Genomic DNA, 26,668 nt, shown 5'->3' on the forward strand with positions numbered 1-26,668 from the left:
ATATGTTTAAGTGCCCTAGTATAAACCATTTTTTTATAACCCTCTTTTTTTTATATAGCTTGTATTCACGTTGCAAATTTCATCTCAACTATCAATTCACCGAAACTCCAGAAAATCATAGGTTCCTCTCTGTACTTTGAGCTTGCATTATTACATTATAATTTTACATTGATTTGTTGTAGTCATATGATTAATGCCTGTCTTTCAACTGTAAACTCCATGAACATATGGACTGTTATTTTTTTCACCATTGTATCCCCAGCAACTAAAGTACAGGTGGATGCTTAATAGATAGTTTTGAACGAATTATCATACTTTTAAAAAGATAGGGAATTTCAGAAAGCACTAAATTCATAGAACTTAGGGAAATGTCTCCTTCTCCTTAAACTCCCTGTGTAAGACATCTGAATAGGCCTGACCTACTAGTTAAAGCTCCATTTCTAAGTAAATCTCTGGTCAGCAGCATTGAAAAGGGAAAGATTGGAAATTGCATTGTTATGTTTTGAGAGGGAGATTTTTAAGGGAAATAGGGATGGGGAAGTGTCAAAAAACCTGAAGCTTTGACTGTACCTCTTCCCAGTTCTGATCTCCTATGTTTGAGGGAAGGGGGGCAGAGGGAGAGTTTAGGAAAACAGTACAAAGAAATACTAACAAACTAATTTAATAGATAACAAATTACAAGCTATTTGCTTTTCAAAGAATTAACCTTTTTCCTAAGAATATACTTGAAAACTTTAATGTTTCTAAGTTTTACTTGAATCTAAATATATCTAAATAATAGATGCAATTTTATTGATATGTTGAGAAATAATCTATTGAGTACTGCTTTACCACATTTTGACAAATTTTTTCAGCTTTACTGAGTTATAGTTTACTAATTTTACTTGTGTTTTTCTGGACACACCTCTTCTCTTGCCTTGATCACAGTTAATCTGCAATTAACTATACTGTAACTGTTAACAAAAATAAACTGATGGGGACAAGAACTGGTTTGAGATAAGTGAAACTTTCCTTAGGAATTGTCTTTTCCTGTTTTATCTTTTTTAATGTGTAAGAATATTCAGTTCAATCTTGATAAGAAATTACAGGATGTTCTAATTAATAGCATAATCACTTAAACTATTATTAGTAAATGTTTCATTCTTGTGAAAAAATTTGGAGTTTAGAATTATAATCATGTTATTTGACCACTTCTAGCCTGTGGTCCTTTTTAGGGTGGAGCGTTTAAACATATAGCTGTATGTAATAAAACTGCATTTTAAGAGCCATTATATTCTACCAAAAAAATGCACAGATCATAAGCGTATGACTCAATGAATATGTACAAAATGCAGACACTCAAGTACCCAGCACTGAAATCAAGAAACAACATGACCTTTATTCCAGAAGTCTTCATGGTGCTTCATCCTAATACTACTCATCCTTTGAAGGGCAACCATAATCCACATTTGTGATACAATAGATTACCATAATGTGCTCTTTTCTATCCAATTTATATCTTTGAAGTTGAGACAGCTGTGTTGATCTATAGTTATAGTTCATTCATTTTCATGGTCTAATAGTATTTCCCTAAATGAGTATTCCACTAATTCATACACTTTATTGTGACAGTGATTAGGGGGTTTCTATTTTTTAGCTATTGTGGATAGTGCTGCTACAGACATTCTTGTAAGTGTCTTTGGTGAGCACGTGCATATATCTCTGTAGGGTTTATACTTAGGCTGGGTCATAGATTATGCATATGTCCTGCATTAGTGGGTATTTCTAAATAGTTTTCCAGAAGAGTGGTACTAATCTATACTCCTGTTAGCATAATGAGTTCTGATTGCTCCACATCCTCAGCAGGACTTGAAATTGTCTTATTTATTCTGAAGTTATCTACAAATCATCCGTGTCATTTGTAGATAAGTAAACAAACAAATAAATATAACCATTAAATAAACTTTCTAAATTTATAAAAATAACTTGTTTTTTGTTAACTGTAACTTGTTAACAGATATCTAACATGTATATATCTGTTACCCGACTTGAATTTTCAGTCTAGAGGGCAGAGACCATGTATGAGATACTTCTGTGTCCTTGAGTGAACCCAACATGACAAGCACTCAATGAACTTTGGTTAAGATGAATCTTAAGTCTGTGTACTGAACATTAAAAGAATAGATACAGTTACAGAGAAAAAGCAATTGAAGAGGAATAATACAAATATATTTTATTGAAAGAGACAGAAATGAAAGAGAGCATCCTTTCTAAATTTTGCTAAAATTTATTTTCCATTTATGTAATCATCCACTCAACTTCATGTTAGTGCTGAAAAAAAATCAGTGGTTCCTACTGTCTACATGTCTTATTTAATTGCTTCCTTTTCCACTCTACATTGTAAAAAGATAATTAAAAATTAGATTTCCCCTGATGATGAGCCTCACAACATTTTTTTCAGGAAGGTGGTTTCATTTTGACATGAGCTAACTAAGTTTCTTCTCTCTTCATCCATCATACTATCAGTGAAAAGAAATGACACATCCAATATCTGTCTCTTACTGTCTTACTCTTTCAACAAATGTAACCAGCCAATGTACCTAAAAGATGTATTTATGTGGCTAAGGACATAAAGAAAGTCCAGTTCCAATTTTCTTTTACTGGTCTGCTTTCAAAATAAGCAAATAAACCTAGGGAAGAATAATAACTCACCCAACGCCTTGATGGAATTTAATAGTAACAGTTCTTACTTCCCCGAAAATAAGAGATTTCTATAGAAATGATAATCAACCTCCTGTGAGTATATGGAGCTTATAAAACCTGAAGAGTTTCTAAAGGTCAGCAAGCATTGAAAGTTTTGTCCTGGGGATAAATTTCTAAATAACCCTGAGGGGAAAGAGAGAGGGAGAGAAAGAAAAAAGTTCAACTTGATGAAAGTAAAATGTGCAAACTTAACAGTTTTTGGATTATCATTTAATTACAGCCATCAATCACTTCACATCTGCTTTCTCCCAGTACTCAAGACATTCAGGCAAAAGCCACAGAATCTGACCAACAGAGAATATATAACCCATTCAGAATCTAAAGACTAGTAAGCAATATTTGAGGAATTACTCTGTAGGAGATCTTAGGAAATTGCCTAAAAGTAGGGTAGAGGAATCCACCTTTTAAAAAATACTAGGAAGGGCAGCCCCGGTGGTTCAGCGGTTTAGCGCCACCTTCATCCCAGGGTATGATCCTGGAGACCTGGGATTGAGTCCCACTTCGGGCTCCCTGCATGGAGGCTGCTTCTCTCTCTGCCTGTGTCTCTCTCTGTGTGTTTCTCATGAATAAAATAAAATATCTTTAAAAAATACTAGGAAACCCCAAGAATAAAACTATCCCTTTTAATTAATAAGGTGAACACTATCGCTTCTTCTTGTGTACCAGTTTAGAGATGTTTCAGTCAGTGATCCTTTTTCAAAGAGCTTTGCTTTCCAGATCATTTTATTTTCATCCTTATCTTTACTAATGCTTGGCTTCCAATAAGTAATTTTATGAACAAGATTTTACATTCTTTTAAAATGAGGACCATTTGAAGTTGAGCTTTTAGAAATACATTTGCTCCATTAATTAGTGCTAGAGGATGCCAGCAAATGTCTTTATGGACAGCTGCTACTTTGAGCGTTTAAAGTATTTTAATTTCTTCTTATTGAGGGGTTCATACAGACCCTAAATTCTGTAGTGAAAGAATTAAACAGCTTTAGGCTTTTTAAGCTCCAGTGTGTTCAGAAAAAGTGTTTCAACCATGGTAATCCTCTTGTCCTGTTGTATTTATCTCCCACCAGATACCTAAATGCTTCCCTCCTCTTCTCAGGCAGATAATTGCATAGAGGTTGGAACCAGAGAGGAGTTGAGCCAGTGCTGAGCAGTGGATATAAAAAGAAGTGTCACCCTAGTGGAAGTAAATAGACTCTGAGAGCATAATCTCTGTCCTTATTTATTTTTGAAGCCATAAATGCCCAGAGGAAAGCTTGTCATTTATTTAGCTACAGAAATCTATGTCTGCAGCCATGTACGGTTTTTAACTTGTTTTTATTTCCATATATTTCATTGTAGCAATCTATAGTCTTGAACCACCTTGGTCTTCTTTCTAAACATGGGTTTCATCCCAGTGGTGTTTTTGGCTACAGCCTTCAAGATTCTTCGTGTTTTCAGAATGACAGTTTTTTCATTACCTGTTTTTTTCCAACAGAGTTCATCTGGCGATTTAATGATAAGAAACATTCAGCTGAAACACAGTGGAAAATATGTGTGTATGGTGCAGACGGGGGTGGACAGTGTTTCATCTGCTGCCGACCTCATAGTAAGAGGTAGACATTAATGCCTCCGTGGTTGTTTTGTTGTTGTTTTGTTGTTGTTGTTGTTGTTGTTGTTGTTGTTTTAATCTTACATCTTACATCTTAATTGATGATTCCTTACTGGAGGAAAAACCATGAGACCACATATGGACATGCGAGTTATATTATTGGTTTGATCCCCCCTGCTCCAAAATACCAGAGAATATGACAATAAGGATGAGTGCTAATTCAATGACATAAATATCTCAACTCTGCATTTCTAATAGCTCTCACTGTAATAAGTGTTTCACAGCTGCTGCCACGCTGATGTGTTTTTGAGCATGTCATTAATGCAGTGATAGTGTTTAATATGAAAGACAATAGTGATAGTGTGTATATGACAAGTTCCAAAAAACCAGGATCATCCAGGATGCCTGAGAAAATTTGCCAATATGAGGTACTGTCCAAGGTGCTGATTTGCTACTGGGCTGAAAAATGACCAGTGTGGGATAGAATAAAACAGCTCTAGATGGCAAACTGGAAACTACAGTGGTGCACCAATAGATGAAAGGAGAAGGCATCAGGCCAGAAGTAAAGTATGTTGAATTTGGAAAGGTGTAGGAATCCTGCTGAACAGAGAACTTCAAAAAGTGAGCATCATTTGCAGCCCAAGAATACTATGAGTTTGAAATTACTGACTCATGTCCAGACGGGAGAAATGTCAAAAAGAAAAAGTGGTAGTTGTATTGGTAGGCCAACATCCTTTTTCCCTAAGTATTTTTGAAATTAGGATCAGTTTTTGATATTAAAGTGATCATGTGACATTCTTCACTTGGGTAAAGGATGATATTTATGGAATTGCTACCTACCATTTGCATTTTTGCCTTCCTCAGGTTCCCCTGGACCACCAGAAAATGTGAAGGTAGATGAAATTACAGATACCACAGCCCAACTCTCTTGGAAAGAAGGCACGGATAATCATAGCCCAGTTATATCCTATTCTGTCCAGGCAAGGACACCTTTCTCCGTGGGTTGGCAAACTGCCACAACAGGTAAAGGGGGAAAGGCAAATGCCATTGGTACATAAAAATGGATTTTAAGTCAGTGCTAAGACCTGCAGACTGTTATTTCTTTGATATATTCCTTTTTAGTGCCTGAGGTCATTGATGGAAAAACACACACAGCTACTGTAGTCGAGTTAAATCCATGGGTGGAATACGAATTTCGGGTTGTAGCCAGTAACAAAATCGGAGGTGGAGAGCCCAGTTTACCCTCAGAAAAAGTAAGAACTGAAGAGGCAGGTTAGTGTTTTTGTTTTATGAGTAAAATGGCTTAATAGGTTTCCCTGGGTGTGTATTTCCATTTCTCTCAGCCTTGGTCTCCAGGCCAGCAGGGGAGCAACCTCAATAATCCATTGTTGCAATTATCTGACCTATCTAATGGCAGAACTGGCCATATGGCATTTGTCAAAAGACACTCGTGTAAGTGATTCTGATGTAATGTGACATTTCCAAAAGTTCAGTCCATCATCAGCGTTCATTACTGCATGTTGAGTGAATATGTTTTTGTCACTTAAGGTTATAATTACTATCTGACACACTCACCCTATTAACAGGGGAAATGCTGTTTTCATTTATAACAAGCATTGACAAATTGTTAGGATAATGACATTTGGGAGTTCTGCTGCTAGGAAATCTCATTTCACCACCAAGCTCCATGAATGAGCTCAAGCAACTGACGATTAGGAATACTTTGACCTCTCGACTATTAGAATAAGAGAGAATCATTCTTAACATTGATGTTTGGGTCAACTGTTAGTATTAACTTTAAGACTATTTTTATAATTCTAAAAATATCCTAACATTGAAACTGAAAATTAGGAAATGTACATAGTATCACATTACTGACGCATCTGAGAGAATCTATAGACTTTCCTTTTAATTAATATTAATTTAAATGATGTTTGAAGTGTAGCTAGTGCATCACTTTAGGAACGAGCCAAAATATAAGTCATGGAATATGTTTCAGTAATTTTAATGATGCCTTTTTACTCAGGACAATACAGGTGATATTTATGGAAGGAATCATGAGAAATAGGGGAACCATGCCGGTATTTGTAGTCCATTTATTTATTAATGCAACACATATTTAAGGAGTTTCTACTGTGTACTCAGCACTTTCTAGATATGGTGAATACAGCTGTAAACAAAGACACCCAGTCAGGGAACTTCTATTCTAGTTGTGTCATAGAATTTACTAAGCATAAAGTTCTTGGTGTAAGCAAAGATTCTGATGCCTATGGAGGCTTATAAAGAATATCTCCTAACAAAATTTGAAGAGTTGAGTCTAGGTCATTTTTTTAGGTAAAGTCAATGTTGGTTAAACAATCATATCTCTACTGTGAAACAGTCACAAGTTAAAAGTTTATGCTGGATGCCTTTTCCATCATTCCCAATGAATCACTTTCCCTTGTTGTATTGACCTTTGAACTGAGGCAGTTTTTTATTGTTTGAGATATTTTGAATCTTTGATAACTTCATGTAAATCTAAATTATTTGGTGAGCTCCTCAAAGATATATATATATATATATATATATATATATTGCATGTATGTTTCACATAATACACACATACACACATGTATAATGTACCATTGATCAAATTACTTCAAACATTAGAAATAAGCAACATTGAATCATCTTTCAGTTAAATATTACCAAGTGCAAATAAGGTTTTATCTCTGTCTCTCTGACCTACACAGTTCCAGAAGTGCCTCCTTCAGAAGTCAGTGGAGGAGGTGGAAGCCGGTCTGAGCTGGTGATAACTTGGGATGTAAGTGTCTGAAAGGTGTCCTCTGGGGTTTCCTATTCCCATCATGGATGCCTGGCTGGTGCTGGTAGTGGTATTGGAGGTGGTGGTAATACTAGTAGCTCACCCTATGCTAATTACTATTTCTAGCAGTTTGTATACTTTTTTCCTTTCACTCTAGCAACATTTTATAGATGAAAACACTAAGGCATAGAGGATATTAAATAATTTGCCCAGGGTCATTTGGCTGGTAAACACAGAGGTGAGAGTCAAGTCCTGGCTGTTTGCTCTCAAGCGGTTCTCACAGCTTTCCATACAACTGTAACCCCACTGATGATGCACACACTGATTCCAGCAGGTGCTTGCTGCCTGGCCATGCTCTCAGCTCTTGCTTTATGTTGTAATTAGGAAAAATCTTAATTAACACATTTAAAGTCAGAAAGCATGAGAATTGGCTGTGTTATTTGAAGATGTTGTTGAAAAAATAGGAAGTTAAGAGATCCTGATGGAGTGTCAATAGAAATTTTTGACACGATCTAAATACAGCTTTAACCTTAATACATAGTTTTTACCTTTTTTTAAATATAGTTTTATGCCTTTGTACTTTGGCATCGTATCAATGGGTAATTTCTTTCTGTAAAGTCAACATTAGGGATTAGGTATTTTTATATGACTCAAGACATAAAGTATATTCAACTGAATGTATATTTTATGATACATAACTCAGGTTGGGGCTACAGGATGCTCAAAATATCTGAGTAATTTTGGAGAATTCCAATTAGTTATCTGGATGGTTATGAAAGAGTGGCATATGTCTCTTTAAAAGCAGGTGGCTGTGCCACCGACCTTTCTTTCCTTTTTTATGTAACTGCTTAATATGATGTTGATTATTATTTGATGGGTTTTGCAAAAGGCTAAGGATTATAGCTCCATTTATTTTTGTCTTGCCCTCATGTGTAAGCGTGATTTAATGTCTTTCCTTTGTAGCCAGTCCCTGAAGAACTACAGAACGGTGGAGGTTTTGGTTATGTTGTTGCTTTCCGCCCTCTTGGAGTTACCAACTGGATCCAGACAGTGGTCACATCCCCTGATACCCCAAGATATGTCTTTAGGAATGAAAGCATCATGCCATTTTCATTGTATGAAGTGAAAGTGGGTGTTTATAATAACAAAGGGGAAGGACCATTTAGCCCAGTGACTACAGTGTTTTCTGCAGAAGAAGGTATGGGGAATATTTTTATTATGTATTGTTTCTATCCTAATAAACCACTAATGCTCCCAAAATTGATGTGGAAATTCTTTGTGACTTCAGATAAATTTCTTCACAAGAATAATGACTGAATAATCACAGTTAGATTCACAGTCCAGGTCATAAATATCAACCATGAAGCACAAGACTCAGTAGCTAGTCAAAGGGTATAACTAAAGGTTAAAGTCTGTGGATGAGGAGTACATTCTGAGTTCCAGCTTGTGAAGCAGAGAACAGCACTGCCTTCCACAGCCTTCTTCTTTTGGGGATAAGATTAAGGTATTCTCATGGAAGTTCCCTAATCTCAATTCTTATAGTGTTTCCCATGACCTGAGAATAACATGTTAGCAGAGTAGTGTGGGAGGACAGAAGTGTTATGGAGAAGTGTACAATGTATGGGCTCGAAGATGTGAGGCACCAGTTCCAGCCAGTGTGGATTTGTACACACCCCACTCTGGACCCGTACCATCTTTCTGCCTTTCTTTCATACCTACCTCAACTATGGGATCTCTTTAGAAAATATTGTTATGGGGAGAATCATATGAAATTGCCATTTTTATAAGACAAAAGCAGCTAAATATTGGCTATCCCATGGGGTTCAACTTAATAAGAATGGCAGGAGATAATGTGTATTGAATACTTATCATTGCCAGACTTTACCTAATTTTGATTTTCTAAGGGGGAATTTCATGTAGGTACTGTTATTATGGCCCATTTACAGGTAAGAAAATGGAAGTTTAATGAAAGAAATTAATAAACTTGCCAAACTCCATACAGACTTACTAAGCAAGTATTTTAACCCAGAGTCTTTGCTCTTCACCATTCTGAACTCATGAAATGTGATTTCACAGTATCTTCTCCGCCCTGAGACCTTGAAATAAATTGTAGAAGGTGGTCCACAGTTGTCATGTCTAAAATAATAAGAAGACTCATTTTTTAATACTCCAGACACTATTCATATCCTTTCTTTTTATGTGGAGTTCTGAGAGAAAAACAAGTAGTATAAAAATCTTCACCAAAAAAAAGAGCCTTTATATTCATAGCCAGACCCCATTTCCAAGAGTGGCCAAGGATATTCATTACAAGGGTAGGGTTCAGAGGAAGGATAGCAGGTAATCAGGGAGGTTTCAGACACTGCCTACCCTGTGCATCTTGGATTGGGAGGGGTGGCGGTTGGGGAGAGGGCTAACTGCAGCCTTTTACCCTCTTTCCCCCTGTATTTTCCTCCTCCTATTACTATTCTTGCCACCACGATAAGCTGGGTAAAGGACTTTCTGTTCCAAACTTCCGAAACAGATTTGACTTTTCTATGAAAAAAAAATGAGAGATTTGTTGGAAATACACTAGGACTTATTGAATTAAAGGAAGATTTAAACAGCATACCTCATAAAGGTCATTCATAAGAGAAGCTCTGGAGCCTCAGAAACCATTTGACCCTCTAGGGTGCCAGGGCTGGACTGACTGGCCTCAAGTACTCCTCATCTGTTCAAACCAAGTTTCAAATTCTCAGGAGAGAAAAATCTAATAGACTCTTCCTTGGACCAAGACTCTGCTTCACTATCAATCAGCATGGCCCCGAAGAAGTATCTTTTAACACAGAAATGGATATTAGGAGAGGGGAGGTCCCTGCTCAGAGCTGTGTCCTGAGAGAGGAGAATCACTGTGATTTCCTAACGCTAAGAGTTGTTTATTACAAAGGAATCTTTTTGTTGTGTGATAATGTTCTGTGCATGTCTGTTGACTCCTTCAAAGCAGTAAACTCCTGGAATTTGCTTCATCTCATTTAAGTGTACCCTTCCTATGGGCCTTGGATACAGAAGGCACTCAGTAAATACTGATTGAATAAATGAACTTTGTAGAGCATGACTTTGTTTAACAAGACAAAATTAAACAAAGAAACAAATAGGCAGCATTTGTGGGCATAGGAGTGCCCAAGCAGGAGCTGTGGGATAAAGGGGAGATAAATAATGATCTGGTGAGGAGAACAAAGGGAAAGAAGGGCAGAAAAGATACTAAGAAAAAACTGCAATGGAGGAAAGAACAGTTTCTGTAGCTATTTAGCAAGGAAAAGCCTGTCTATTCCCAAGGCATGGAAGTAGATCAGGAGATGGTTTGTTTTCAAATGTTTTTATATTTTATTGTGTTTTCAAATATGTTAAAGTGCTTTTTTTAAAATAAGAACTCCAGTAGATTTTAAATTAACCATCAAAATAATAATTGTATTTCACTTGCTTTTGCCAAACAGAGCCTACAATAGCTCCATCTCGAGTGTCTGCAAATAGCCTTTCCTCCTCAGAAATTGAAGTGTCATGGAACACCATTCCTTGGAAGTTAAGCAATGGACATTTACTGGGCTATGAGGTAATTTCTTTTAAAACTAATTAGATAGACTGTGTATGTATGTTGCCTTGGCACCTTGTCTCCTTTCATTTAAAATTCTTTTTAACAATGACATCTTAACTAAAGTCTAACTTTTGTTGAAATTTTACCAGTACATTGTCCCATGTGATTATCAATGGATATTGAGTTTAACTTAAGCTGAATAAAATAACTTGGGATAGAAAACAAAAAACAGTGCAGTGCCTTGGTGGCACAGTTAGTTGGACGTTGGATTTTTGGTTTTGGTGTAGATCATGATCGTGAAGAAGTTTCCTGTAGGTTGGATGATTGCAGATAGACACAGGAGAGCCAGATCGCAGATGACTTTCAACATTGGAAAGAACCATTCTTACTGGGCCCCATGGTTACTAGGGAGGAGTTAGAACTGGAAGCAGTTGATCTGAGAACTGGCAGGATAAAAAGTAAAGTCTTTTTTTTTTTTTTGAAGATTTATGTATTTATTTCCTAGAGAGAGAGCATGCAAGTGGGGGGAGGGGCAGAGGGAGAAGGAGAATCTCCATCAGACACCCCAGTGAGCTTAGAGCCCACTTGGAGCTTGATATCAGTACCCCGAGATCATGACCTGAGCGAAAATCAACAGTTGGATGCTTACTCAACTGGTCCACCCAGGTGCCCAAAAAGTAGTATTAAAAAGACTTCTCTGACAGTGATATTGTATGAGTCATAGTTATGATTTCATCCCCACCCATAGTCCTCTTTTTAAGAACCTTCTCTCATGCCTATAACTCCCGATTCAGTGGCAGGCTTACACAGGCACATTTGCAACACAGGACCAAATACCCCTCCACATAACCTCAAACTATTGCACCAGGGTACCCACTTGATCCTTGGACAGTTAAGCTGAGCTAGTCAGATTCTTGTTTGATATATTGAACGAAGCAACATAGAGGTTGTAATTACTGAGTGTAATGCACACACTGATATGTCAAATTTAGGACTCAGTTCAGGCTTCTCAAGTTAAGAACATGGGCAAGTGTAACAAAGCTCATCTACAGCAATGAGATGGAACAGACATACCCTCATACAACTCCAATGAATGGAGGAGACAGGGACGCATGGATCCAGAAACAGCATAATAGAATAGCTCTTTGACAATGCCCCGTTCTCAAGCAGACTTTCTGTATTTTTTTTCCATAATGTCACCTTGCCCTCCTTTTCAGGAAATTCCCTTTATATTTGAATTTGGAGAGTTTCTGTTTCTGATAACCAAATATTGACTTGAATAAATATTAATGATAAAGTAGAGAAAAGATAGTCTAGAGCAGCGGTGCTCCAAGATGGTACTGTAGAATACCTTCACCAGAATTACCTGAACTTTTGCTAAAGATGAACCCCCCAGGTCCCTCCCTGGACTCACTGAACCCAAACATCTAGGAATGGTCTTTTTAATATATATTTTTAGTAGGTATCCATAGGGAAAGGTCTTCCCACACCTTCAGTACAGGACACATGAGTCCTAACCCAGAGAAACTTGACTAGAAACAGAGCCATGCAGACTTAAAGAAGTGAAACACCACACAAACACTACAGACCACCTTGATCAGCACCTGAGAGGAAGCCAAGAACATTTAGTTGGAATGTTCCCTCAATTCTATGAAGCAGTGAAAGGTGGTGGGAAACCCTTAGTAGCTCCCCAGTGGTTAGAGAAACGGCATTGTCGGGAAAGGTAAATGGGATGGAAGGAGATCTAAAAGGAAGTAGTTCTGAGCTCGAACCTGTGCCACATCTTGACTGCCACTCACTGGCTGTGCTGGAAAAGTTGCATAAAGTCTGTGAGCCTCATTTTCCACACCTGCAGAATAGGGCAGTAATTGGCATAGCCTTATTAGGATTTGGGAAGTATTGAATGATATTAGACACTTAATGTGCTTCTCACAGTTTCTGGCTTGTAATAATAAACAATCCATAAGTGTAAACAGTATCTCAAAAGAATTTTTGAAATACTAATAAATAGAATTCTCCCCTGTAAATATCCTCAAGCAATTCTTCAACTCTAAGCTCCTTTGCCTTAAGAGAATTTATGATGGTTGTTAGAAGGAATTGCCTGCAAAAGTACTTTCTTCCTAGTTTTGTTTCCAAAACTCAAGCCAATAAGAAGAGTTCCATGTATCCTGGAGGGTAAGAAAAAAGAAAATGCCACTGAGGAAAAAATAGAAGAGAAATTGCAGGTGACCTTGGTGGTATAAAGATCTGAGGCTTTTAAAATCTAGGGGGCCCCATGCCTTTCTACCTGGCAATCTCTATGTTGGTGGCAAGATCACAGGAGGAAACATGTGTTTCCCACATTCAGCAATGATCAGTGATTTTCCGTTCTCCAAGCATGGTCCAGGAACCAAAGGGATCAAATCAATATTATATTAAGCTTTCTTGGCTTAAGGTTTTGGGAATGGGTGCCCCAGCAGTGACTGAGGTTGAATTTCCCATTAGCTGAGCAGGATAGGAAACTCAATGGTAAATCAAATTTACTTAAAGAAAATAAACACATTTTTCTTGCCTCAGACATTAGACTGAGATACACATCTCCCATTAATAACTTTGCCCTTTACAAACCACAAGACAGAATCATAATTTGAGAGTTGGTTGTACTTTGTGAAATAGTTAAGAGAAATAAACAAGAGAATATACAGAAATGGGCTTTGTGGATTTCAAAGCACCACAGCAAAGTTAGTAGTTGGTGGCAATTTTTTTGGCAGCATAGGGACAGATAGATATTAATTTGGCATTATATAAATGTAAGCTGATAATATTTTATAAGAGGGGTGCCTGGATGGCTCAGTTAGTTAAACATCTGCCTTCAGCTCAGGTTATGATCCTAGGTACTAAGATGGAGCCCCATGGTCTGTCGGGCTTTCTGCTCAGAAGGAAGCCTGCTTCTCCCGCACCCTCTCCATCTGCTTGCTGTTCCTCCTGTTTGTGCTTTCTCTCTCTCTCTCTCTTTTCTGTCAAATAAATAAATAAAATCTTTAAAAAAGAGTATTCTAAAAGAAAGCTCAATTATACCTCTATTGTCCCTGTCAGGAAAGAAAGAGTGATTGGATGAAAGAGAAAACCAAAGAATCCAAAGAGAGCCAGCATGGTACCTTATTAAGTCCACACCATCTTAGAATGAGACAAACTTGCCTTCAATTCCACTAGGATAGAATATAAGCTCCACAAGGGACTGGGAACTCTGCTTGTTTATTCAGTGATGTATGCCAAGTGCCAAGAGTCCTATCTGGCACACAGGAGGCATGCAAACAAATATGTGTTGATTGAATAAATGCAATTTTGACTCTACTATCTTACTGCTCTGTGGCCTTGAGCAAGTTATTAAAGCTCTCCAAAGCTCAGTTAAAATAAAGATGATAATAGTAAATAATACACTGCAACATAGGAGAATAAAATGAGATAAAGCAACTACTATCAAAACAGCCCAAAGAGACTTGGGCTTTTCTCTGTTTTGAGTATTGGTCACCAGGATAAGATTTCTTTGGAAGGAAAAATTTGAAAAACAGGAAGAAATATAGAAACACTTGGCACAGTCCAAGTGTACAGCTCAATGGCTGTTGTTTCTATTGGTGCTGGTGTTGCCATTGGGCTAGGAGACAAAAAGACGAGAGAGGCAATGGGAAAATGTGACTCATCTTGAAATTTGGGGATCCCTGGGTGGCTCAGCGGTTTAGCACCTGCCTTCGGCCCAAAGCGTGATCCTGGAATCCCTAGATTGAGTCCCATGTTGGGCTCCCTGCATGGAGCCTGCTTCTCCCTCTGCCTCTCTCTCTTTCTCTCTCTCTCAAATGAATAAATAGATAAAATCTTTCTTTAAAATGTAGCATGAATACAGTGTTGAAAGGAAGCAACTACAGAAAATTTCTTTCCCACATGCTTGTTAAATAGGAAGAGAAAGAAAACAAGCTAAGGGAAGGATGCACTAATTGGGAGAATCTAAAGAAATAATTTATATAATTACACCAGGATAAAAATATATTTTTTCTTAGGTTCAATAATGATTTAAACACTAACGTGGAAAAACAAATGACTTAGCAGAGTGTTTAATTACCAGTCATGTGGCTAACTTTCTGGGTTGCAGTTTCCCCAATATGGCTTTAAAATTGTTAATAGCTCCTGCTCTTCTCTCATCTCAGTGAGGGTTGATCATGTGCCACGTGGCATGCTGAGCACACATCATCATTACCATCTAGACTAATTTTCTTTCTGATTTGACCAAGTAGTAGTTGAGGAGCTCATTTCCCTAGGCTCCAATTTATTTCATCTGCTAAACCGTAACACTCAGGCTTAGATCTTTTCTTGTGCCCTTTGGATAGGAACAAGAGACACAGACATGATAAAGAGGATGCAGAGTGTTTAAGTTCATGGGTAGGAAGTGCCAGAGGAACAAAAGCTCCAAAGTTACAGCATGGTATATACCATCAATTTCTTAAAGCCATTATGTGCCTTGAAAAAATAAAACTTGGGAGAATGACCTTGATAAGTGATTGAAACAAAAGTCTACAATTGTGAAATAATACAGATTAATATATTTGGGGGAAACTTAGTAGATTTTTTTAAATGTGTGGGAGGGCAACACAATCAAAAATGTGTGCAAAATGCCTAACTATTGACTTCTTTGTCCTCTTTGTCCAGACTCCTGTTCCAAATAGCTCTACAGAATGTGCTTGGTTTCTAACATTTTAATTACAATGGAAAAGATGTCAAATATTTAAGTAATTTTTTGAGAGTGTGAAAATTCTACTGAAAAAAAAAGAATGTACATTAAGTCTAATTCCTTACTATCAGGCAAAAAATTAACTTCATTCTAGAATGAATCAAATGTACTTAGAAAAATTGGATAGAAACAATTGAGCCACATTTAAACAAACAGGAAACAGGCAAAAATGAATTTCAGTGAAAAGATGCAGTTTTTTTTGGCTCAGAGTGAGGATTAGCTATGCTAGAGAGAGCAGTAACTGTGTATGAGTGTGGGTTGTTCAAATGGAGCTGTGTGTATGTGTTTAAGATAATAACTGAAGGTACAGTATTAGTTTCAGGTATATAACATAATGAGTCTATATTTGTATATATTGTGAAATGAGCACCACAATGAAACTAGTTAACATCCGTTGCTACACATAGTCACAAATTTGGGGTGTGTAATGAGAACTTTTAAGACCTGGGACAGCCCCGATGGCCCAGCGGTTTGATGCCGCCTTCACCCCGGGGTGTGATCCTGGAGACCCAGAATCGAGTCCCATGTCGGGCTCCCTGCATGGAGCCTGCTTCTCTCCCTCTCCCTCTGCCTGTGTCTCTGCCTCTCTCTCTCTGTCTGTCATGAATAAATAAATAAAATCTTTAAAAAGAAAAAAAATAAAATAAATATAAAAAATATAAAAGACCTACCTTCACAGTTACCATTGCTGTACGTTAGATCCTCATGACCTATTTTATAATTGGAAGTGTGTGTGTGTGTGTGTGTGTGTGTGTGTGTGTGTGTGTGTGTGTGTGTGTGTTTTCTTTGCTAGGAAAAGGTAGTCCCTGGCAGACTGTGTCTCAGCACTGAGGGATCCAGGGCAATAAATATAGCTTCTCTCCTCCCACACTCCCATCCTTTTATTGGCCAAATCCAGTGAGAAGCCAGAGGGCCAGGGTCATGTAGCCCTCCTAGAACTGAGAACCAAGTAAAGAAGAATTGAAGATAGATCCAGATTTGTCTACCAAAACACTATTGAATGCATTTTGCCTGCCTTGTATTTATTTAAATATGTTTGTTCTAGTAGCTAAGTTGAAATATTTGTCTCTCTGAAAATCTTTAAGTATAAACAAAATTACTTTAATCTACTAAAATAGTATTTCTGACTTAATACCCATATTTTAATGGCTAAAAAAGTGCCATTTTTTCAATACATTACTGTATTTTAATGGCTTAAAAAAGTGCCATTATTCAATACATTACTTTTATAAATTGCACTTTGTGTTAAGTTTTAATTAAGTGAAATCTCTTGTGCAGTGATATTAAGGACTCCTCATAGCAGGGACATTAGTTTTTGAAATAACCAAATTCCTTACAGAAACAGAGATAGCATTTTAAATCCAGATATTCCTCAAGTTTGTTTCTGTTTACTCATCCAGAAGATGTAGTTTTGGAACCTAGGTGAGGTTTGGTGGGGTGAGGTCCGGAGCCAATGACCAAGAAAGAATTCTTGAGACATCTTTGGTGCAAAACAGTGGTTTTATTAAAGCAGGGGGACAGGACCTGTTGGCAGAAGGAGCTGCTGCCCCGAGGTTGTGAGGGGTGGCTGATTATAATACTTGGCGTTGGGGGAGGTAAGGTAAAGGGAGATTTTCAAAAGAACTTTCATAAGCTAAAAAGGACCAGCAAATAGTGGAGGCCTTGCCGTTGTCAAGTTAAGGTTGTCTTTCCCTCTAGCAAGGCATTAAAATTAAGACAGTTGGGAGCTTCCTAGGAATGTATAGCATAGCCTATGGTGAGGAGGGGGATGTTGCAGGGTGTCAGCCTGTGCTTTGTCTTCAGCTAGCCTTCTGCTCCCTCATCACACCAAAAACTTCTTACACCAAATATTTGGGGTTTTTTTCTCTACACTGGCCAATTCTCCTGCACCTGTTGGGTATCCTAAAATTGAGTTCAATTCTGACACTATCAACCTAGAATTAGCTTCAGATACCACAATTAAGGGTGTAGAACACAAGGCTACCAGTTCCTCTACCCACACACCCACCCATACACACCTCAGATGCCATGCTGCCTCCTGTACTTCTGGTTGACTGTAAATCAGGAGCTCCCACAATTTCCTCATTGGGTTTGAGATCTTGCTGGTACAGCTCACAAAACTCAGGAAAGTACTTTACTTACCATTATATATTTATTATGAAGGATACAATTTAGGAACAGCCAAATGGAAGAGATGCATAAAACATGTTCTGTAGAAGGGGCACTCACAGAGCTTTCACACTGTCTCCAGCAGCATCCCTTCAGCATCTTAGAGTGTTCACCAACCCAGAAGCTCTCTGAACCCTTCGATTTGGGCTTTTTATGGAGGAGGCTTCAGTACATAGGCATGAGTACATCAGTGATCATTAGTTAACCTCAGTAACCCAACCTTTAGCCCCTTGTCAGGAGCTGGGGCTGAAATTTCCCACCCTCTATTTATAAGGTTAGTTCCCCTGGCATCTAGCCCCCATTCCAAAGCTATCCAAGAACCAGCAACCACCAGATAGCTCATTAGCATTCCAAAGGAGATTCCAAGGGGTTGGGGATCTTTGAATCTCCAGTGGAAAGGAAAGTGGCATTTTAGACTTCATTTGTTAAATCATTTAAGAATTCAGTAATACTGAGTGCTTACTTTGTGCAGGCTTTGCTGCGGGTGGTAGAGCTGTGGTAATAACCAAGACAAACACAGCGTCATGTGTGTGACCACAACTTGGCATCTGTCCCTCCTGCTGTCTGCCATACCGAGAAGTGCAGTTGTTTCTCTTCACAGGGGTACACTGGTACTAGCAAACCAAGGCACAGTGATACACAGCTATTCAAGAAGATGGGCTCTTACTCTCATGCTTATAGCAATGGAAAAATGCTGAAAGCCACAATTATTCTTGTCACCTGCTCCTTTGCAGTGGATTTACCTTTTATTTCCCACCCCCTACCCCCAAACTCAGAATTTGCCACTCGAAAATGCGTATCTTCAATTCTGGAAAACGCTCAGATGTTTTCTCTTTTGTTGTTGCCTTTTCCTTCATCTCTTCTGAAACTCTGGTTGGAACTTTTCATTTGATTGATGTTTGGTATCTCTTAACCTTGCTTTCATAATTTTTATTTTTCTCTCCATGTTGTCTGGATTTATTCATTCTCTTTTCAATCACATAGACATGATTCATTTTATCACTTAATTTTATCAGTGGCTTTATTTTTTAATACTGTATTTTTCTGATATTTTTCAAATCCATCCAGTTTTCTTTTTTGTTTGTTTGTTTGTTTGTTTGTTTGTTTTAATCTTCTACTCTGATGACATACATTCAGGCCCTTCTTTAGTAAATTTGGACATTTAGATATACTTACTTTGGGATCCACTTTAGATCAGTATCTTGTAGCTAGTCTCCCACTAGCTAAGTCAGCTAACTTTTTTTCTTGTTGGCAGAGTTCTTTATGTATTTTGCAATATTTTTCTCTGCTCATCTTTAGTAGATGGAACTTTCATGTTCTGTCATTGTTGTATTAATTCTTTCCCTCCAGATATTATACAAACATATATATACATATATATGTTCCGTATCATATCTTTTAACTGAAGTATAATTGACATAGTCTGGACAATTATATTTGCAGAGATTCTTCTTCAGTCTAGATACTTTTCCTTTCTTCTTTCCTACATTGCGGTTATGTCCATAAAACCCGAATCAGCATGGAGTTATAGTCTGTTTTCTCAGCTATAAGACTTTTACTATTTAAACCCAAACACAACTGAGAGGGAAAATATGATCTTTGTCTTTATTTCATTCTCAACTCTTTCCTCTTTTTCTTTTTTCACTTTTTTAAAACTTTTCCCTATTTAAGAAAAAATTATCCACCTTTAATAAATATTTTTGGGCAAAATTTTATAGAACATAATGTATTAACTACTCATAGAAAATTGGGAATATCAATGTACTACCCTGTTTTATTTTTGTTTGAGTTGTATGCATATTTATTCAATTTTTTAGAATTTTAATCAATTTTAACTAATATCACATTTCAATTTGGCACTTTCTCTGTGGTCTCAATATTTCTAATATGTGTCAGCAACCAAGTTCTAAAAATAAATCCCTCATCCTAGCCCATGAAGTACTTCAGAAGCATCCTGCTATCAAAAATCTTAAGTACTTTTTATAAGTAAATCTATAAGAAATATTCCTTATGCCAATTGAAAATTAATTTCATTTCTTCTTTAAGTCATTCACTTAGGGAACACTTTTGTAGGCAACTTATATTGAGGTAATTTGACATATCAAAGAAAGAATGGCCCATGAGTAGAGACCAGTGTGTATGACCCAATGGCCTTGATTGAGTTATTTATTAACTCCTTGGTGCCTCTGCTGTTCCATCTGTTAAGGGAGGATTTTAATAGCTCATAATTATGTGATTTCTTTCCCCAATCTATATTATGTCCAAGGCTGCAATTTCAGGCTGTCTGTAACATTTATTTTAATTATTGATTATGTGTCATTCTTAGTTAATAAGTAGATAATGCTTTCAAGGGCCGGGAATGTGTCTAACCAAGTTGGAGTCCTCTAAACCTAACACTACCTAGTGTTAACAGTTGTTGAATATGGAATCTGTACCAGTTTTTTGTATCCATTAACAATTTACTTGGCCATGGCTTTATAAAAGACAATTTTGTATGTTATCTTCAATTAATGAATACAATCTATGTGGTTTTCTTTTGCAATGGTAAAACAGGTTCCCTAAGACATGTGGGTTTTTCTTTGCTAAAATGTCATCATCAGGTTTCACTGTTAACTTAATAGAAACAACATATTCAATTAGTCCTGATCATTTGAATTCATATCCTCCTTGTAAGGTTTTTATAAAAATTAATAACTCTTTTCCAAGAGAAATGTACTTACATATATACATGGACACAGCATTTTACATGAATTTAAGGGGTCCTATATACCAGTATAAATATGAATGTAAATATAAATAAAAACACATACATTTACATACATAAATTTGCACATTTACACACATATGTGCATACATGCATATATATACACATATACATATGTAGGGAAAATATTGTTCTAGTATATTAGTGTGCTAATTTAGGATCATTATTGAAAAATCTGAGATTTATACTTTGCTACTAATTTTTTTAAATAAAGAATTTTATGGTTATTCATTTTAAAAAAAACAGTAATTTCTAGTGTATTTTTCTCAGAGGGCTTAAAACTGGTCACCAAAGTAGCTCATAAACGGGCTTTGTTTGGACAATGACTTTAAAAAATGGAGCCAACACTAAATTTGAACCATTTCACATTAAAATAAAGGTTTCTCCTTTATCACCTGGGTGGCTCAGTGGGTCAAGTGTCCAAGTTGATTTCAGCTTGGGTCTTGAACTCAGGGTCAGGGAGTCAAGCCTTGCATTGGGCTCCACACTCAGCAGGGAGTCTGCTTGAGATTTTATCTCTCTCTCTCTCTCTCTCTTTCTCAAATAAATAAATAAATCTTAAAAAATAAAAAAAAGACCTGTAAATATTGGCTCTATCTTCCCTCAGTCAATCAGAGCCAAACAGTGGCTCCCTTACTAAGATGAAACTTGGCTGGCTATTTTGCCACAGTCCCCACAAGTGTCTGTTGTCCTCATGACTCTGACAGCTAAGGATCAACTGCCATTTTCATTGTGCTAGAACAGCTGTTGACATACACAAATTACAGAAATGGTCTTCCGTTTTCATATTTCACTATCAAGAATAGATAAATGAAAGTCAGACAGAAAGGGCACATGATGCAAGAAAAACAGGAGAGAGCATATGTATTTCTTTATGAAAGCAAAAAATATGTACCCAGTGTGCTTTACACATTTATGTTAAGTGTCTGGTCCCTGCTTTACAGGACTAAATGGTAATATCTGGCCTTCTCTTGAGGAATGGCTGTACTTTTCCTGAACCATTTGGTGGTTTTGATGGCTTTGCTGTTTGTGTTGGTTTTGCTTTTACTTTATAGTAATCCAAACTTCCTATCAGAGCATAGCAGAACTATAGCAAAAACTGGAGATAGGAAACATGGATTTTTATTGTATTTTCCTATGCTTCTTTCTTTTTTATTAAATATTCTCATTAACCTATTTTTATGCCTTATACTATATATGCATTTATATAATATCTTGGATCATTTTCACAATTCAGAATAATGAAATACAAGTAAAACATGTTAACATATACTTAAATTTAACTGTGTTAACTGCTTTCCTTTTCTCTTCAGCAGCTCTGCATGAGCAGGTGGACTTGTTGACACCTGGCCATCACTGTAGGATAATCCAGTGGCCAGCTGGCTTTTTGATAGTCTTTTTTTTTCTCAGACAGTTCACTTTCTTCCCGGAGGGAACCTCTACCATCGAGTGGAGGTTAAATAGAGTTGCCAGCATTCTGGTCTTGAGCTTGGACCTGGTTGGTTAGGGCCTGAGAAGGAGGCGGGGGGCACTTGCCGTATTCAATAAGATTTCACCCTCATTTTCCCCTTGATGAGCTATAGTCAAGCACTTACTCTCTTTGACTTTATCTGGCTTCTTCATGTGCTTATTCATTTTCTGTCTCCTGCTGCCATCCTTTTTCTCTCACTTTTGTGGAACAGAACCTAATGGAACACTTAGCACACACGAGGTCCTTAACCAGCATTTGTTGCATAAATGATGAATGTAAATATATTACAGTACCCATTTTCATGAAAATCACTTCATGTATAATCACTTCATGTAGTACTGTTTGTGTCGACCTTTCGCATAATTAATGTTTTTCTGTCCACCAGGTGCGCTATTGGAATAACGGAGAAGAAGAATCATCAAGCAAAGTGAAAGTGGCAGGAAATGAGACGTCAGCCAGACTCCGTGGCTTGAAGAGTAACCTGGCATATTACACAGCTGTCCGGGCTTACAACAGTGCTGGGGCTGGTCCCTTTAGCACCACAGTGAATGCAACCACCAAGAAAACTCGTACGTATATTCTGATTTTTTCAATGGCAAGGAAGTAATTTATGGTAGCTTTCTTCATCATTTAAAATGGACAACCCAAGTCAGTAAGCACACTGAATCTTACAAATCCAACCCCAAACCCTTGGAAATTCAGTCACATGTATCTTTGTCTTTGTGATATCCCTGAATCATTAGATAGAAACCCCAAGTGAAAATAAATGTGTACCTTTTGAAGAATCTTAGTTGGGATGTTTAGTTAAATCTATCCATTTTTCTTTCAAAATGTGATAAACTTAGTTTACTTTCATGTTTGTTTGGTTTTTTTTTTTTTAGTTCCCCAAAGCTTGAGGATTTCTGGTAAACATGAATAAGTTAAATTTCATACTAGAGAGTCGAGTGATTTTCTTGTTTTTTGCTTTCCTACTTTATTTAAAAGATGCCAATGTGCATTAAAAGGTTACCACCAGAAGATGTTGGTCCATGTGTATATACCAATACTTTTAAAAATCTGACCAGAGATGTTAGTTGCCTTCAAAGCTGAGCCTTTGTTAGCTATGTATTCACAGGTAAATTCACAAGCTGCAATTATGAGCTATACATAACTTGGCTTTGAATTACACTACAGGAAAATCAGTAATTTGCAATTTTATAGTCTCCCACATATATTTCAGTTAAGCTGAGAGCACAGATATGTTTTTAATCGTTGTATTTTGTTAGTAACTTCTTGTAGTACAACTGTTTGAATTGTCTCTGTCATGTCATCATCATAGCTGATAGCATTGAGAATGCTCTATGTCCCAAGTGCTTTAGATGTATTCCCACATTTAAATTTCCTAACTACCACAGGAGGTAGCTATCATTATTTTTAACATCGTGCAGGTAAGGAAATGGGCATGAAGGTTGAAATACTTTTAACACAATAATGTATTACTTTTATTAACAGAAAATTATTTTTCTTCTTGTTTTCAAAATTTATTAACTCGGTAAAAATGTTTGCTTAACTGGCTGCATATGGGAATGAGACATTAATTTTGCTTGATTTCTGTAATGCATTTCTCTATCTGTATATAATTCTCAAATTTTTATGAGAACATTCATTTGTTAAATAAAATTGCTGAGAATACCAATAATATAAAACTGAATATCACTGGCTAACTTTGTGGATAAGTTAAAATATATATAAAACATAATTCTACTACTTTATTTTTTTTAAAGATCTGATTTATTTATTCATGGGAGACAGAGAGAGAGAGAGAGAGAGAGAAAGAGGCAGAGACACAGGTAGAGGGAGAAGCAGGCTCCACGCAGGGAGTCTGATGCGGGACTCAACCCCAGGTCTCCAGGACTCCACCCCTGGTCTCCAGGATCACACCCTGGGCTGAAGGTGGCGCTAAACCGCTGAGCCACCAGGGCTGCCCTACTACTTTAGATTTTAGTTAGCCAGTGTTAATTTGATCAGCGAAGTTCATGTTCATGTTTGAATTATCTGTATAAAAGAGAACTCAATTACCATTTTGCTGATATAATGAGATTGCAGAGCAAAAGTTTAGCACAAACCATTGTAAATCTTCAGTAACATACATTTACAATCAGCCAACTCATGGAATAATTCAGTATTGTCCTTCACGAGTCACTAGGGGAAGCCTGACCCCAACCTCTTACTCATAATACATTTCAGGGGTTAGACCAAGGAGTATACGGGTTTGGAAATATTTAAACTGAAAATATTCTGTGTTTAGAACTTCTCGCTAAATATGTTTGGTATTCTCAATAACAATTCTGAATTAGTAAGATTTAAATATACATCATTATTTATGTATTCAAAGCACAGCATCAATCAAAAATTCTGATTGCAAGAATATATGCAAGCAAGTTTATCTGGCTCTTCCCTCTGACTTAATAATTGATATGATTACTTGCTAAAAAATTATGATTATAACAGACAATATGACATCATCGTGGAATCAGTGAAGAACTTAAGTTGGTAAAACATAAGGAAAAGACAAATAATAAGAATATTAGGATAATGTACAATGAGTGAAATAAAATTTTAAAAAGAAATTTTGATGATTTCAGTGTAACACATAAACACTCAATCTAAAGTAGAAATATGCAACAATAATGATGGTGATTATGATCTTAATGACTGACACTTACTGAGCAATTTGCAGTCACTATTCTCAGTATGTTTTGTATATTGATTCTCAGTTCTCACAGCAACACCATGACTTCAAAGCTGATGGTAGCCTCATTTTAGAGATGAGGATGCTGGGGCATAGAGAGGTTATTTAACTTCCCTGAGATCACAGACTTAGTAGCAGGATAGACATCCAAATCCATACAAAGTCTTAATTCTTCGAGCCTCTCTTTCATCCATATAATCAGAATATCTGTGTCTCATTTAACATTAGTGTTTTTTTAGATTTTACTCCATGCTTAGGATGTGGGTAATGTGATCAAAGCTAGACAGGATTCCTCTGCTCATGGAGCTGTAGTCTGATGGGAATTCCAACAATTGAATAAAGTCCTTCAGAAAGTGATACATTCTTATTTCTACAACTCAGTGGAATTGCTTGTTGATCTGTAGTGTTATTAGGGACAAATTTCTTACATTGGGTCAGAGATTGATAGAGATAATTGAAATCCTAATTATTCTAAGATTGGATATGAGAAGCATGTGATAAATTTCAATTTTATGCTAATAATTTTCCTTAAAGATACCAAAATGCAAGTAAAATGGAACCCCTTAAAACTGTTCTTGGGGATGCCTCAGTGGCTCAGCGATTTAGCACCTGCCTTTCGGCTCAGGGTGTGGTCCTGGAGTCCCGGGATCAGGTTCCACATCAGGCTCCCTGCATGGAGCCTGCTTCTTCCTTTGCCTGTGTCTCTGCCTCTCTTTCTGTGCTTTTCATGAATAAATAAATAAAATCTTTAAAAATAAATAAATAGATATATATATATATAAATTAAATTGTTCTTATTACTGTTACTGGCAACTCTTAATAGTCATCCTAACCTTTGACTTTGGATTTAGCTTCAAATCCTATAAGAATTTTGGTAAGGATTTTGTGATTATCTCTATATAAAGAGAATTATCATCATACTTCAGACATAAGAACTAAAATAACATCTTTGACTGTTTTCTTGCTGTCTGATTTCCCCTCTGGATTATAAACTTTATGGGGAAAGAATCCTTCTGTGTCTTGTTCATCCAGCCCTAGTGCCCAGCATGGTGCTACAGACCATGTGTTAAATACTGAGTGGGTAGCTAAATGGATGAATGAAATCTAAAGTAGCAGGCCAGCCTGAAGGACTATTATTAATCAAATATACTTCCTCTTGACTGAACATTGTGAATTCAAAACACTTAATGTAGTCTTTTACCATCTTGCTTAAAATGTGCAAGTTTCATGGACTCGTAATCATGGAATTTAGTATGCAAGCCTTTATATCAATACAGATCTTGGGTGATTATTTTTGATTAATGTAAAATAATACAAGGATTCTCAAGTTAAATGCTGTAGCTTCCATTAAACACTTAATTTTTGATATCCAAATACTTGTGTTTTTTGGAAGCATTTCTGAGTTAAACTCTAATTAGCCTCTTTAAGTAATCTAAAATGGGTCTCTGTTACTTGCAACCCAAGGAGAGCTAACTCTTAAGAACATCTTGTTTCTAAAGGCACTGATGAGGAAAAATTGCAGATGGCATGTAAATGATGAAATTTCTTGGCTTCTAAAAGGAAACATATTGAGAATTTTATGTTCAGAGATTGCAAGAAGGAATTTGTAGGGCAAATATTCTGCTTTGTATAACTAAAAAGTCAAGTGGTAATTCTGGCTTTCAGTATGGATGGATTTGGCACTCAACCAACATCCTCAAGATTCATCTACTAAGACTTCATACTGAATATTTCTAAAACTAAGTTTTTGACTGTCCCATCCACCCCATTTAGAACCTCTCCTTTCTACAACATTTCCTGTCTCAGTAAATTAAACCCCAGTATTTCAGTTTCTCAGCTCAAAAATCTTGGAATCACCCTCAACTCTTCTCTTTCTCTCATCCCCTACAACTGGTTCAGAATCTGACTCTGCAAGAACCTACCACATCTCATTGCTTTCACTGCTGTCACCCTGATGCAAGGTGGAGTATCCCTCACATGGATCAGGGCAGTGACCACTTTCTGTTCAGTTTCTCCTCACCCCTGTCTCCCAGAGTCCCCAGTGTTGCTCAAGATGTCCCATTTCATCTCACT

At 36.9% G+C, this 26,668-nt stretch overlaps 1 protein-coding gene across 4 annotated transcripts in view; it reads left to right on the forward strand.

Moving 5' to 3' along the window:
* The window catches only part of CNTN3 (contactin 3), a 326,552-nt gene that overhangs the window by 284,523 nt on the left and 15,361 nt on the right, over nucleotides 1-26,668 (forward strand). For 3 of the 4 annotated variants that reach the window (XM_072720423.1, XM_072720422.1, XM_072720421.1), the window contains exons 14-20: nucleotides 4,214-4,331; nucleotides 5,192-5,350; nucleotides 5,450-5,599; nucleotides 7,060-7,130; nucleotides 8,094-8,328; nucleotides 10,601-10,716; nucleotides 22,250-22,433. In XM_072720423.1, coding sequence (XP_072576524.1) covers nucleotides 4,214-4,331; nucleotides 5,192-5,350; nucleotides 5,450-5,599; nucleotides 7,060-7,130; nucleotides 8,094-8,328; nucleotides 10,601-10,716; nucleotides 22,250-22,433 — 1,033 coding nt within the window. The remainder of the gene's footprint in view (nucleotides 1-4,213; nucleotides 4,332-5,191; nucleotides 5,351-5,449; nucleotides 5,600-7,059; nucleotides 7,131-8,093; nucleotides 8,329-10,600; nucleotides 10,717-22,249; nucleotides 22,434-26,668) is intronic. The other variant, XM_072720424.1, reaches the window with a different exon arrangement.

The sequence above is a fragment of the Vulpes vulpes genome, chromosome 9, assembly GCF_048418805.1.
Source record: "Vulpes vulpes isolate BD-2025 chromosome 9, VulVul3, whole genome shotgun sequence".
NCBI classification, from domain to species: Eukaryota; Metazoa; Chordata; class Mammalia; order Carnivora; family Canidae; genus Vulpes; species Vulpes vulpes.